This window comes from Saccostrea cucullata, unplaced genomic scaffold (assembly GCF_032062105.1).
Source record: "Saccostrea cucullata isolate Sc308-1 unplaced genomic scaffold, CSIRO_AGI_Scuc_v1 ctg4012, whole genome shotgun sequence".
NCBI classification, from domain to species: Eukaryota; Metazoa; Mollusca; class Bivalvia; order Ostreida; family Ostreidae; genus Saccostrea; species Saccostrea cuccullata.
This window is the reverse complement of record NW_026931754.1, coordinates 13358-29155: the sequence shown is the minus strand read 5'-3', so window position 1 is coordinate 29155 and position 15798 is coordinate 13358. Positions and strand designations below refer to the sequence as shown.

Genomic DNA, 15798 nt, shown 5'->3' with positions numbered 1-15798 from the left:
GTTACGATTTATCATCATAAAATAAAAACAAAATCAAACTGTTGACACTATTTATTGATAAACACAACAAATGAACATTAGGATAATAAATAATGAGGAATGATTATGAAAAAACACGAAATGGACATTTATACGCAGCTAAATGGATTTCAGATATTGAATTATTATGGAGTACTGGTCTTTCTCTTATTGGTGGTTTATCTGTCGTCATCTATGAATGCAAACAAAAATCATTATTAAAAAGTGTAATTTATAAAATTCTAGTTAGATACAATAAGAATTTTTTCAATGTTTTTAATGAAAAATATTACCGTGTAATTTATTTTTTTTTATAGATTATTTCTCTTGCGATAACCTTACTGTAAAACAAGAAATATGGATTTGTTGATTAAAATATTAATTGAATTATGTATTTTAAGAATGTGAAAATAAACTTTTATAGAACAAAGATATTGTAGTTTGCGAGTCAGATTGATTTTTAAATGACTTATGTAGAGCAGACAAAAACAATGCCATATGTATTTTCAAACAATATAATTATACTTTTAACATTGCAGTTAGTCTATTGCATCAATATAACTTGTGAAAAGGGAATAGTTTGAGCATGACATTGCCATTGTGATTTTTAAAAAGACAATCATGGTAAGTGTAATTAAGCGAGATACAGCGATAAATTGAACATGTTATGGTTATAATTATTTTGAACAGGACTGTCATGAAAGTAATAATTATGTGAGATATAGGGATAATTTGAGTATGACCTAGATTTTATAATTGTATATTTACCCAAGATAAATAACAGTTTGAAAAAGAACAATCATGGTTATTTCATATACCTGAGATACTGGGATAGCTTGATCAACGCACTGGAGTAATAATAATAATCTGAGATTACAGAGATAATTTCAACATGGCATTGTAATCATTTTTACCTGAGATACAGGGGTAGTTTGAGCAGGACATGGTAACTATAATTACCTGAGATAAAGGGGTAGTTTGAGCAGGACATGGTACTTATATTTACCTGAGATATACAGGGGTAGTTTGAGCAGGACATGGTAATTATAATTACCTGAGATACAGGGGTAGTTAGAGCAGGACATGGAGCCGTCTGGTTGACAGGTGCACATGTTACAGCCATCTCCAGCTGGAATCACCTGACCGGAAGCGTAATCCTGAGTATTGTGGGTACATCTGGGCGGCTCTGAACACAAAAAAGACAGAGTGAATGACTTGCTTATTTTTAAGCTGTAAATATATGTTTTATTTCAATAAAAATGCAAAATTTTCAGAAAAAGGTAAAAAAAATACAATTGTGTGGTAAAAAACTTTTAATCCATACATATAGTACATTTGCATTTAAAAAATGTTTATATTTGTATATATATTTCCATTCCAAATGTAATTAGCATTAATGCAACCAATTTTTGAAGAATATTTTGAATACCCTGATTTTAAAAGGCCCAATACTATATTTATTTCCAAAATTTTGAAACTTAAAGATGTTAGTGACTCTCTATATTTCAAACTAATCTCTCTCTCTCTTTCAACACATTTGCATTGAAAAAGTATATGTTTGACGCAGTTTGTGAATATTTTACTTACTGTCGTATGTTACACTGGTTTTTGTGGGATAAGTTGCACCACAGTTGATATCAGTACATCTGACTTCACCGGATGTAGCACAAATACACGTGTTGCATTTGTCACCCTTTGGAAAGTTGACCCCAGATTTGTAGACTTTCCCCATGTACAGACAATCTACAATCAATGTGTCAGTTATATCGTTATTTGTTTTCCAATCTCCTTGAAAAATATAATTCTAATTTACATCTTTTCAATTAAGAGGGTAAATATTCCACAGAGTTGTTTTTTTTTAATTTTTATTCAAATAAACTCATTTTCTTTTATATATTGTAATCTGTACACAGTGAAAGCTTTTGGACATATTCTTTCAGAGAAGTTTAGTTAGTGTACAAAAATATATCAAACTCATTTTCACAGTGACGGATAATACAAATGTCAAATTATACAGTTTTCACAGTAATATGTTTAAAAAAATTCAGTCATACCTGGATAACAGGCGAATTCAGTACAGCTAAAGTTTCCTGTCACCATGCACCAACACGTGTTACAAGGATCGGGCTTGAAGGTATCACCAGCTCTGTATCTGATACCTTGATTGTAACAGTCTGAAAAGAACAGAGTTTACCTCTGATTATCTATATTTTCAAACACGATTTTTGAAAAATAATTCACTGAACAGCAAAACTTAACAAAAATTATCATTAAGCAACGGATACGGGCGAGAGAGGTAATATAGAAAAATATCTGAATCCATAATTGGGACCATATAATACTGTCAGAAAATTATCAGAAAATCCAACTGTTTGACAGACCGACAATAAATAATTATTCAAAAATTTAAAACTCTCTAAACTTAGACTCAACAAACAATAAATTACATGCGTTGACATACTATATTCATTAAAAAAATAATTTATTAATACCTGGAAAGCATGACTTTTCTGTACATTGTATAGTTCCGTCCATCAAGCATTTGCATGTATTGCATGAATCACCCTTGTCAAAAATGTCACCCTTCGTGTAATATATTCCCTCAAAAAAGCAATCTGTAAAAAAAATGGTTTGCATTATGCAGATGCAGGAACTTACCAAAGAAAAAAGATATAGAAATACGCTGAAATCTCTGGATAAGGTTTTTTTTATTTATTTTTACCTGGAGAACAAATTGCATTGGTACATTGCGCGATTCCTCCCGGCATACATACACAGTTATTGCACCCGTCTCCTTTACGGAATTTCTGTCCAATTTTGTACACCCTTCCGTTAACTTCACATTCTACAGTGAAAAAAGACTTTACTGAATCATTATAATCTATTATAATCTTAGCTTTTGACTAGGTCTGTACATCCCTCCGTTAAGTGTACATTCTAAAGTGTAAAGAAGTCTTTATTTTAACATTATAATCTTAATTTTTGACCAGATCTGTGCACCCTTTTGTTAACTTAAAATTCTAAAGTGAAAAGAAGTCTTTACATTAATATCATAAACTTTATTTTTACTTCAATAAAGATTCAAAGCAAGAACCAGCCTTCACAATACAGGCAACTGAATCGTCAATGAAAGGTATAGAAAAGTAATTGAAATTCACATTACATTTAACATTACGAGGATCTGCTATTCAGTAACTTTTTACTGAATTTCCAGTTGATAATTAAAATGGCAGAGCATCCTAATGAGATTCTTTTTAGTATGAACATGAACTAGAATTATGGCATACATAAGGTAAGGTTTGAAGTTAGGGAAACGTTATCATCCTCCAAAGCGCACTGATTGATTAATTTTCCTTTATATTGTTTTCATCTATACACATAATTGTCCTAAACAGATTGATAAGTAGATCAGTCAAGAAAAAAAAATCCTGAAAATTTTTAGATCGATGTTAGTTTTTGCATGAATATAACATCTGTCAATCATTAAAGCAGTAAAAAAGTAATTAAAAGGGTAATTAAAAAGAAAGCCACTTACTAGGTTCACAAGAGTCTTGCGTACAAAACATGTCTCCAGTGACCATGCACGTGCATCTATTGCAGCCATCGCCTTTGGGAACCACAGCACCAGTGGAGAATTTCATGCCACCAAAGAAGCAATCTAAGAAGTATTTAAAGATAAGTTCAGAAATGTCAAAATATATTTATAATAGTATTGTTACAAATACAAAAAAAACCTGTCCATTCTACATGCAATAAAACATTTATAGATCTTGTTTTATGTGTCGAAATAATAATAAATTAATATTGAGTGTCATTGATTTGGTATACATAAAACATAGTAGTTATTTAAACTTAATAATTTTTTTTCATCTTTTTTAATTTCAAAATGCATCTCTCTATCAAAATTCAATGCACAAGAAAAATGTCTTCTTTGCTTATATTCCATTTGGCGTTCCTTTAAATGTGATTACATTCTCTGGTAATTTATGCGTGTTTATGTTTTAGAATTTTTACATCAATATTTTTTTATGTTATTTATTTACCTGGGAAGCACTTATTGTTTGTGCATACGACTTTCCCCGTCGGTAAACATTCACACGTATTGCAGTCATCGCCCTGCTTAAAGAGGTCACCGGCCTTGTACGTCCTACCAAGGTGTCTGCAACCTTAAAGGTTCAAGGTCAAAGTATAAGAACCTCTCAATCATAGCAATAAATTGAAGGGAAATTATAATTTATATTTTTGTTTTTCTTGAGAACAGAGATTTTAAGATTAATTGGCTTGTTGTTAAATGAAATTTCTCTGCGCAAATAAGATAAAAAAAGTAGAAGAATGTGAATTTGGAATTCCACAAATAAGTTTTTCATAATTAGTTGTATTTTTAGGTAAAAAGTGTATAGTAATGTGTTAGGACATAAAAATAAAAATATTTTTTATGTCCGACAATGCACATTCCCATCTACAGTATGCTGTCATTCCTGACTGATTCATATTCCATTACAAGGTAATTCCGTAGACTAAATTTTCTCCACAGGGATTCAGTTTTAATATAATTGTGTGATTAGGATTCAAACAATATAATTCATATTAAATCTTTGTCGTGACCAAATATTTTAACAGACTTATGTCAGAATTAAATATCTTTTACATTGCCATCAAAAATGCCAAAAATGTGGATCTTTCTCAACAACTTTGAGTTTTTTTTTTTTTTTTTTTTTGCATTATAATTTTTATTTGGAAAAAAAATACTATAAATATATTGGTTTACCTGGATAACACGGTTCTTTTGTGCATTCTACAGTCCCATCAGCCCCACAGATGCATTTGTTACACCCGTCTCCTACTGGGAAAGCGGATCCCTTTTTGTAGACCTGACCTAAGTACTCACAATCTACAAAAAAAAACCCACACAATTTAATGAGTATTATTAGATATGATAATCAGGTCAATCTGCTCAATGTAATCATAATCTGAAAATACACAAAATAGTGAGTAAAAAAAGTAATTTCAATCAGAAAATTCCAAAAATAGTGAATTTCAAAACACTGCAAAGGTTTCTTCTTATTGATAAAATTAATCATAGAGCAGTTGCAGGGTCCATCTTGCTTTGCCTTTTTCTACTCTATTTGTAAAAAGGTGAACTTAAAAAGTGGTGAATACAAGTTAAATGAGTAAAAGAATCATAAAAATGCTACGCAAGCTTGAAATTTATCTTATTATTTATAAGTGAAACGGCGAAAAGGGTGAAATAGTACTAGTATTCAGTGGTATATCCAAATATACGAGGGTTGTCCCGTAAAATCGTGGACAAAGCGTTTTCCTCGAAAAGTAATGGGCGCACTTAGGTGAAAATTTCAGTAAATATACATTTATCATATTTAGGTGCATGATAATTTTTTGGATAAAATATAGGCAAAAATAAAGATTTTATTATGCTTGAATATGCACGAGTATTGTCCTACGGCGCACGGTCAATATATCACAAGTTTGAATTCAAAATAAAAGTTTTTAAGTACATAAGATTTGGATTAAAATCATCCTAATTCAATTCCACAATCAATTTTGTAGTCTTTGTAAAAATTTTAAGGTATTTGCTTAATTTTTGGCAGTTTCTCGAGCATTCGAAATGGGAAAGTGATAAACACAACACACGAAAAATGGCGACGTTTTATTTATGGCACCGAGAACAGTTCAGTTATATTTCGAAATGACACCTTACATTAAATGACCATAGAAGAAAAAGATATAAAAATAACACCATATATTCAAATGAAATAGGAGTTTTCTTGAAATTTTTTTTGAACTACATAGCAAAATTGCAAATGAATGTAATAGCAAAAGACGCTGTAAAAATATGAGATTTTCTATCAGGTGAATTTTATTACTTTTGAATAATTGCCAGTTGGTTCTTCGGCTGTTTATGGAAAAAGAATGTGTATATATTCCTAAATTTAAGCTTCATTTTCAGCAAAGATAAAACGTGACGCTGTTTCAAAAACTTTGACGTTATAATCCATGCGCCGTAAGGTGATACAATACATGGCATAAAATCTTAATTTGCTTATTTATGCATATATTTATTTTGCTGTGTATATTACTAAAATATGTACTAAATAATAGTAAAAATTTCAGAACGCAGTGATGTTTATTTTTCACACTAGACAACTTGTCCACGATTTTACGGGACAACCCTCGTATGTTGCTCGAAATAATGCTGATTTCGCATATTTTTGGTATGAATATTTTTTATGGTGACGACAATAAAAAGTTACATTATTAGAATCTAGTCACAACATATTCTTACTGTAGTTAAATAACTATATGGCGATCATTGCAAATGAATGCATATTAAAATATTTCCAAATTTTATTGTTCTGAATACTTGATTACAAAGTGGATACATCGAAGTAATTTTTGCTGTTTATGATCGTCATTTGATTTTTTTCCCGTTTTTTTCTTTACTTGAATTAAAAGAGGAGTGAATTCTTTTCTATCAGAATTGAAAATAATAAACATTAACCATTCTTCAAAGTCCTTATTAACATAGCAACAGTGAGGCAAACACGACACCTCGAACACAGACAGGGATCAGGTACTAGAGATGAGTATAAATCCCATAATTTACCATTCATATCAGCATTTAAAATGAGCAGTGCATTAAGGAGGCTATAGGGTCAACAAATTAACCACCAGATATAACTTAAATTTTTTTAATTTATATCTCAAGCTGTCAAATATCATTTGGCAAAGAAAAAATTCATAAATTTTAGTTTTAAAAATTGATCATTTTAGTATATCTTTATATGAAGATCTTCTTCTAAAGGAGATCGAAATAGTCTATAAAATGGCTACAACCACCCAGCCCCTTTAAACAACACTTACAATCCTTAGTGTCACAGACAATCCTGTAGTCCTGTCCACACATACACTGTCTTCCTGTGTCATCCATAAAGGTCTGTCCTACTGTGTACGTGTCATAACCATTAGTACACACGCTGAGCTGAGCTATTTTAACAAAAAAAAAAAAAATAAAAAAGATCAAGAAAATTAATTTACGACAAAAAGATGTCTATGTTATTTTGATAGGTTATGTGGTTGAGGAAGAAAAAAACAATTTTACATACATTATTATACAACAATTATGATCACATTTACTAAAATAATTCTTAAGTGAAGAAGGACCAAGGAATCTAAAGGTCAATTGATTTTCATTCTGACCAATGATCTTGGATGACTATGAATTACATATTTCCTCATCTGGAAGTTAGATTATTTACAATGAAAAAAAATTCTAATTTAAGGATATACGATCATCAGTTAGGAAGGATAACTCTTTAATTTATAATTTAATTCAAAAAGTATTAAAATAAAGCTTGAAATTGAATTTTTTTCAAATTTTCTATGCCTCTACATGATTCAATGTTTAAAGTTTTAACACATTTAAAAAGTTGAAATTTGTACCTCTCTCTTATTTTAAAAAATCAAATTTCTTTTAATTTAGCCTTATTCTGTTTATATGCAGGATTTAAAATTATGTTTACAGTGTTTTCTTTGAAAGGAAACACATACACTATGCATTATGAAACAATGGAAGTATTGAACATTAAAGTCCAAATAATTGTAAAATTCATGCAATTTTCTTTAAAAGCCTGGATACCTAGATTTTTATTAAAATGTATTTGAAATTATCAATTAAAAAATATGTAGGTAGTTCAAATATTTTTTATTCAAGATTTACTAATTTTCCCTATTAATATGATTAAATCTTTTTTAAAGAAACACCGTGGGTAAATACATTTTAATTTGAGAATATAGCATCTTTGTGAGCATTTTCAATTACTTGTTTTCAGTCTTTTTTTTTGAATTCTTCAACAACAGACATTGATATTTTCCAAACAAAAAGGATTTGCTTTACAGATTTTGTTCACATTTAGATATATATATTGCACATAGACGTAACAAGTAAGATATTGAACATAGCTGTGTCCAGTCCAAAAGAGATATTATGATTTAAAGCAAAAAAATATATTCTATGGCATGCAAAAAAATTGACATTTGTTAAAATTTTTCTAATATTTTTATCTTCGTGTGAATAGCTACGTCTGTTTCAGTCAAAATTTAACAAAAAATGTAAAAGATTTCACATTAGAGTATAGTAACTTCTCATGAAATAATCTCCAAAATAATTTTAACTTCCAGATTTTATTGAAAAAAAAGAAATGCAATTTTGTTTGCTAAGGAAGAAATTAAATTCATATCTAAATTTTTTTCTTGGAAAAAAAGAGAGAACTGATTTACACATTTTGTGTCTATTTATCACGCACAATTATAATCCTTATTAATATTTTACCAACACTGTCCGTACTTAACAATAAACGCATGAGAAAGTACAAAACAGACATAATAAAAATACTTACGATCATCTGCAATGCTCAGTGATACTAATGAAACGATAAACAGTAGACAGCAGTTGTTCTTCATGATGAGAAAAAACATCAAGAAGAATAAGATCAGACAGAGTCAACTATACAGGACTAAAATCACTCACAATGTGTTAAAATTCATTCAGAACTCTTCTTATATACAAAAGGTCATAAAAAGGAAGTTCCGGATTTTTGGTCAATTTCAAACAGGCGTTAAAATGACAAACCTATTATTTTAGCAAATAGGTGCAGAATCCTAATGATTATTAATTATTATTTGCATTATAATTATGACTAGATTTTGACGGATATTTGTGGTTATGTGATATATATTAGTCAGGACGACCGCTGAATACTAAGTATCTTTGTTTACCTGTATTTTACCTGTAGCGAGCCCTCAGGTGATTTTTTTTCAGGGCTGCGGCGATGAGATTAAAATACACATTTAATTTCTATTTGTCAAACAAAATCGTTATTTTTCATTGGTTATCATTTTGCTTTATATCTCTTGGATGATCTGATTGATTTGATGAAAAATTCATAATTTTTCTCCAGTCCTCTTCTTTTTGTTTCATTTAAATTCTCATTTCATTTAATAATAATATTTGGATAAATTCAAAGAAAAATGAATGCAGTTGATTTGATAATTAAACAAAATGAAAAAAGTATTAAAAATATTTTACATGAATGCATCTTTTTTAATACAATTTTCTACTACGTGTGGTTTATTTTGCAGATAGATGCAAGTGTTTAAATTATTTTAACTCAAGCTTTAACTTTTCTTCTAATTATGCACTACTTCGGATTAAAAAGGAGAAAATTAACGTGAAGTTAATTTATTTAGAAAAAAAAACATCTACAGGATATACGTGATTCAAAGTTGTATTTCGCTGTAAAGGTAAACTTTTTTGAAAGCAATAAAATCATGATGGTTTATCTTTTTTTATTATGCTTTCCATCATCCATGATTTTATGTTATTACAGTACCTGGTCAATGTAGCAAAGGAACGATACATTTTATTATATCAATTACTATCATAGATTTTTTTAAACAAATGCTATAAAAAATAAAATTACTTTCAAAAACTCTGCAGCGGTACATGCTGATTTTTATTAGGTTAATGATATCATGTTTCAAATATATTTTCCTCCAAAAAAGTCATTTTTAACGTAGAAACCTATTAAATGTGAAGTAAATTGTTCACATTTAACCCTGATATTTTTACTTTATTGTTTTAATCCAAATTTTAAAATATTTAAAGTTTATATATATACTGTTATCTATTTTTTTTAAAGACATTTATGGGCTTTAAAAGTTTGAAATGATATTTACACCAAAATGTAATTGTTTTCCTATGCATTGAATATTTCATTTGATATTTGCTACTAGCTTCAGTTTCAGGATAAGAAATATATAGTTTGAATAAAATTATGGAGATGTATTACGAATATAAAAAAAGAGATTTTGCATGGATCATTTTTCATATTTGTACGAAATGCTCATTTCTATACGTGACGAAATAAACGTAGCAAAAAATTATGTGAGCAAGAATGTCTGAATGGCTGCATAGAGTTTTTTTTTTTCGTAGTCCACACTTTTTAAAGTTCAAAAAATATGTGTCGAGGCATATTTATATTACCATGTAATTTAATGCATTTCCAAGACCAAGAAGGAACATGTTTTGCATATTTAAATCTTTAAAATCCAAAAAATAAAAAAAAATAAAACTTGATTCTTGAAGATTTGAATGTGATTGGTCGAAGCAAATAAGTGTGATTAACATGCCCTGCTGATTATTTAAGTAGGCCGCTAATGAAAGGCTACACACAATCAGCTGCAATAATGTTGATTTGAAGATACTTTATGTTAACCTTTTTTCTATATTCTTGAAAGATATACATGTTTGGTGATAAAGTACCTGTGTATCCTTCTTATTTATAGCATATAAAAAGTACTATAAAAGGTTTAATGTAACGCTTTTGTCGAAAATATAAATGTTTCTTCCATAATTCCTCTAAGGATGAAAGGAAATTCTTCTCATTCAATGGTGAAATATTCTGAAGAAAACTGCGGTCACCTTATACCAGACATTAACCTCGTTAGGTAGTTTATTGGCCATACAGATTAATTTGACATTAGCAACTACAAACACCTGCACACAATCTTGTTTGACACCTTTTTTGCTATTTTTCACACTGTTTGTCAATAGGAAATTGTTCATGCATTTAAAATGATATTTTATCTTATAAACTTGTTTGTTGCATTTTATTTACAGATTTTTTTTTCTAAATGAAGTCATTTGTTTAGATTTTTGGTTTTTTTCTTTCTGTTTAATCTTTGTTTTGTTTTGTTTTATATTGCTTGGTTAAATTTTAGAATGCATTTATACTTCACATAGTAAATTGTGACCTTCATCAATCAAAACGAGTTTCTAATATAAAAATCTACATGTAGTTCGTTAAGACTAACATTAAAAATACTTTACCCTTTAACATTATTCAGGTGAGCATAGATCGTTAATAGTTTTCTTGGGGAAAACATTTTCATGTGACAGATCTTATACGACAACAATCTGCATATGTTTTTGTGGTCGTAAGCAAATATAACTTTGTGAGCAGATATAACATTGCATTGGGTCATTTTTGGCTGACCTGGTCCAAAATAATTGTAAACTTTTTTATGCGCTTCATCGAAAGATCCGAGGCGTATATTGTTTTTTCCTGTCTGTCTGTCTGTCTGTCTAGCTGTCTGTTTGTTTGTTTAGCTGTTTGTCTGTTTGTCTGCAAACTTTAACCTTCGCCATAACTTTTGAACGAAGAAAGATACAGACTTAACATTTGGCATGCATACTTCACTAATAAATTTCTTTTAAATGACACCAAGGTCAATGACCTTGTGACCTTGAATGTGACCTATATGCTTAAAATAGTTTTTTTCTGCAAACTTTTATCTTAACCATAACTTTTACACCATTAAAGATAGAGACTTCATATTAGGTATGCATACACCACCGATGAAGTTCTTTCAAATGACACCATGGTCAATGACCTCGTGACCTTGACGGTGACATATACGCTAAAAATAGCTTTTTTGTCAGCAAACTTTAACCTTCGTCCTTTTGAACGAAGAAAGATAGAGACATAATATTTGGCATGCATACTCCACTAATTACCCCCTTTCACAAGACACCAAGGTCAATGACCTTGTGACCCTAAATGTGACTTATACGCTAAAAATAGCTTTTTCGTTGGAAAACTTTAACCTTTGCCATAACTTTTGAACGCAGAAAGGTAGAGACTTCATATTTGACATGCATACTCCACTAGTTAAGCCCTTTCACAAGACACCAAGGCTAATGACCTTGTGACCATGACTGTGTCCTGTATGCTAAAAATAGCTTTTTTTAACCTTCACCATTACTTTTGAACCACGAGAGATGGGTATTTCATAGTTGGTATGCATTCTCCACTAATCAAGCGCTTTCAAATGACACCAAGATCAGTGACCTTGTGACCTTGACTGTGACCTCTATGTTAAAATCTGTTTTTTTTAACTTTGATGCCGCCGACCAAAATAATGATTCGTTGATTGTATGTTGTTTTACGTCCCATTCGAGAATTTTTCATTCATGTAGAGACGTCACCGTATGCCGGTGAAGGGCTTCAAATTTTGACCTTTACTCGGCACTCAGGGCCATGGAGCAGTGAGGGTTCTTTATCGTGCCAAACCCTTCCATGACACGGGACCTCCGTTTTTAAGTTCTCATCCGAAGGACCCGCAACTTTCACTTCAAGTACCGAGTGCATGGCTAAGGAACAGTTGCACACATTTTTATCGACTTAGTTCTGTCGCGGCCGAGATGCCAACTCAGGACTTCCCGTTCATGGAACCAAAGTAATGAAACTTCCTGTTATTTATGACTTTTTTTGCTTATGAAAATGCATATACCAACTGTCTGAAATATTTTAATATGATTGTAGATTTTTTTTTATTTTAGTTCTTCTTTTCTGTAGTCTCCCTTTTTCCTCTGAAATTGCTTTTAATAGTATTTCTTGAATAAAAAAACATGTAAGCTGTATGTATTTGCTTTTAATTTATTCATATTACTTATATAAATTTCTAGACGTATTTTTATGACTTTTTCCCAAAAAAATCTGTTTTTATTTTTTTTTTTTCTAATTCAAATCATAAATGAGTTTTAAACCACACCCTTTTTGAACAATGATGATAAACGACAACATGAAAGATTATTTTACTTATTTTTGTGAATATCGTACTTATCTTATCATTAAGAAAATTATTTTATGACCGAATTTATTGAAACAAATTTTAGAACATTATTGATTTTTAAAACCATTTCCTGCTACATTATACACAGATTGATTAGAATTAAAGTAGTTCAGTGTTTTAATTACGATTTTATAGTCTTGTGTTTCAATGAAAAAAGAGATACATATCTTTTGATCATTTTGATTCCTAAGGTTATAAAGCGAATAATATGATCTTGTCATATTTTCAGTTGAAAAATGATCTATAGGATCATCATTAATAATTTTAGCATATACATGTATTTCTTCGATTATAAAATCAAATGATATAATCAGAGTAGTATATTACAAAACACCTTATAGGCATTGAAAATTTAGGTTTACCTTTTTTTGTTGGATTAGCCCACCACTTTAAATTAGCACTCCCTTTCAATTTGCTTCCAATGCCTCTGTAAGATAACATTATATTATCAGACTAGTAAAAGGCAAAGCACCTTCACAATGCACCCTGATTGAATCTAATAATAGATTTACAAAGAACAAACATCTTAAATGTCAGTGATCTTTTTTCAACTTTCTTTTCAGTACAAACCTTATTGAAGTACTGTAAGTCAACTTTTTACGAAAACTTTAATTTTGCGTGATTACGCAATTCGGTGCATGTGCTCACAACAGTACAATTCTAGCCTACATAAATATTATTTAAGATCTTATAGAGTTGTCACTTCAATTCGTAGAAAAATATTTTGCTTATAAGAAGAAAATGTCAACCATAAAAAAATCAGTTCTTGCGAAAATTTAGTGAGTTACAATATTGCGATGTTCGACGATTATTGTAAAATGCTTTACGTAATCCTTTATGCTTTCTCTAAAGTCTTTGAAAAACTAGGACTACAGATATTATAATGAGATAGAATTGGGTTAATTTTTTTGCAGTTGCATTTCCCTAAGAGTTACGATTTTATACACGCATTAACAAATAGGTCACAGCATAACAGTTAAATGCATACGATTAATAGATATTAGCTTGTTAAAAATTCAGAAGCAAAAAGATCAACATATTCTTGTTCATAAAAAGATTGGCGAAATGACGATGAAATGACTGGCTGGGTCTGCTGAACGTGATATTTGTATCCTGTTGGTATTTCAAGTGGGCAGTGGAGGCACCTGTAGAAATCTGTAATAATAAACACGTTTTTTAAGGAAGTAGAAATTTTTATTCGTTTTTGCATTGTCTTAGATATGCATGTACAGGATAGATCAACTGTAAAATTATTTAACATCATTTATTAAATTGTATTTAACATTTACTTGTTTGTTTGTTTTGTAACTAGTAGGAAAATTAATTAAAAATGTCATAAATTTTTGTTTAAAACCATGTGAAAAATGATTGTTTGGTAGTACCATGTTTTTTTGTTCCGTTCGAGAATTTTTTTTACACGCAGAGATATACCTCAACATATACAAGGTTATGTATATAGGGGTTTAATGCAAAACTTCACTCAGCACTGAGAGGCATTGAGCATTGAGGGCTCTGTATGGTGCCAAAGCCTGTCATAACACGAGCCCTTGTTTTCATTTGAAGGACCCACAACTAACTTTAACTTAAAAGTTTTGAGCGAGTTTCTTCAGGGCGTATGAGAATATACCCATTTAAACATGATAAAAAAAATGTATATGGCAATGAATAAATTATATAAATCTTGAGTTATTATTTTTTTTAAATAAGTTTAAGATTGGTTTTGTAAAGGAAAAAAACCCTTTTAGTTTTAATCTAAGACGTAAAGAAGAATCATATTCCTTAAGAACATCGTTTATGAAGTTTTTTTTAGATAAAAAAGTGTCAAAACTATTTTTTTCCAAAGAAGAAAATAAATTTAAAAGGGAAACCCTCTAGTTACATTTTTAAACCTGGAGATGAATCCCTTTAGAAAGTTTCAAATGATCTTTTTTAGAAAATGTTGAAAAACCTTGTCGTATCTATATCTCAAAGATTTCGGCAAAATTGATTTTACCGTACTTTTTATAATTAAAATATGTATTTTCTAAAATTTAATATTGATCCAAGTGCATAATTAATTTAAAAAAAACAAATTACCTATGCAAGTGGCAACTTATAAACTTATATAAAAATAACATTTACAGTTTTAGTTTAATAGGTAGTTGAGAAAGTCTTGTCACGAATATCCATCTTCATTAAAACTGTTTTATTATATTGAAAATAGTAAATTTTTATCAACCATAGTCTAATCAAAACAGATGGAGATTGATTATTTCTAATTAAACTCAGATCAACTAATTATAATCATTTGATTAACCTGGTATTTATTCATTCAGAAATAGACACCGCGCTTGAAAGTAGCTTCAATGGTTTTAAGTAGTCCCCTTTTGAAATAATGAAAACTTTATATAGAAAGATTTGAATTTTTAATATATCTAAAATTAGGTTTGATTATCCAATCAACAATATAAGAAGTGCTTTATAAACCACCAAAAAGTCATGTATAGTAAAACGCCAATGATGTCTTATAGTGTATGACTATGTCATAAAGGACATTCGAAAATACACGAGATTTTATCCAATTTCAGTCGGATGTCTGTAAATGAAGGATGACTTTCCTTTTTCAGTGTAGAGATTTTAGGGTTTCTTGTCGTCATTATTCTTAATTATATCTGTTTATAACTATATTATGAATTTGTAAAAAAAAAAATATTTTTACAAAAATCTTTTTTGTAGACTCAACTTTATCTATTAAAAATGCATAGAAGCAGAATTCAAGTTAGTATTTTCTTAAATTGTCTGTATACTTTTAAAGTGTATTACTTATATGTTGCCATTGCATTTAATACTAAGATATAAAAAAAAATAATCTTATCTCGAAGTTATGGTAACTTTGAAAATCTGGACGCGTTTGACACATCCTTCCACAAATATTGATATGAACGAAAGTGATGTAATTCAATATTTACGATATTTATCAATACCACTGAAATAAAACTGACATGTTATGTAGTAATATATATTTAATTGACAGATCCTTATATAATTAACGCCTAAAACGCCCGAATGTTATTTTGGTCATTAAAA

General features: G+C 29.5%; 1 protein-coding gene across 1 annotated transcript; it reads right to left on the bottom strand.

The window, feature by feature from the left end:
* Positions 1-36: 36 nt before the first annotated feature.
* Positions 37-8590, bottom strand: LOC134233453 (von Willebrand factor C and EGF domain-containing protein-like). Its single transcript, XM_062715422.1, has 11 exons — positions 8436-8590; positions 6901-7023; positions 4787-4909; positions 4062-4184; positions 3554-3676; positions 2741-2863; positions 2511-2633; positions 2073-2192; positions 1606-1761; positions 1073-1204; positions 37-211 (listed from the first exon to the last, which is right to left on the bottom strand). The coding sequence occupies exons 1-11, from the start codon at positions 8512-8514 to the stop codon at positions 198-200; spliced, it is 1239 nt and encodes a 412-aa protein (XP_062571406.1). The 5' UTR covers positions 8515-8590; the 3' UTR covers positions 37-197.
* Positions 8591-15798: the final 7208 nt, after the last annotated feature.

Bases quoted from the DNA above. Each gene is read 5' to 3' on its own strand.
- LOC134233453 (XM_062715422.1), bottom strand. From the start codon at position 8,514: ATGTTTTTTCTCATCATGAAGAACAACTGCTGTCTACTGTTTATCGTT. The intron at 2,634-2,740 runs GTAAAAATAAAT...TTTTTTTTACAG, and splicing joins CAATGCAATTTGTTCTCCAG to ATTGCTTTTTTGAGGGAATA. The intron at 2,193-2,510 runs GTATTAATAAAT...TGTTCTTTTCAG, and splicing joins AGAAAAGTCATGCTTTCCAG to ACTGTTACAATCAAGGTATC.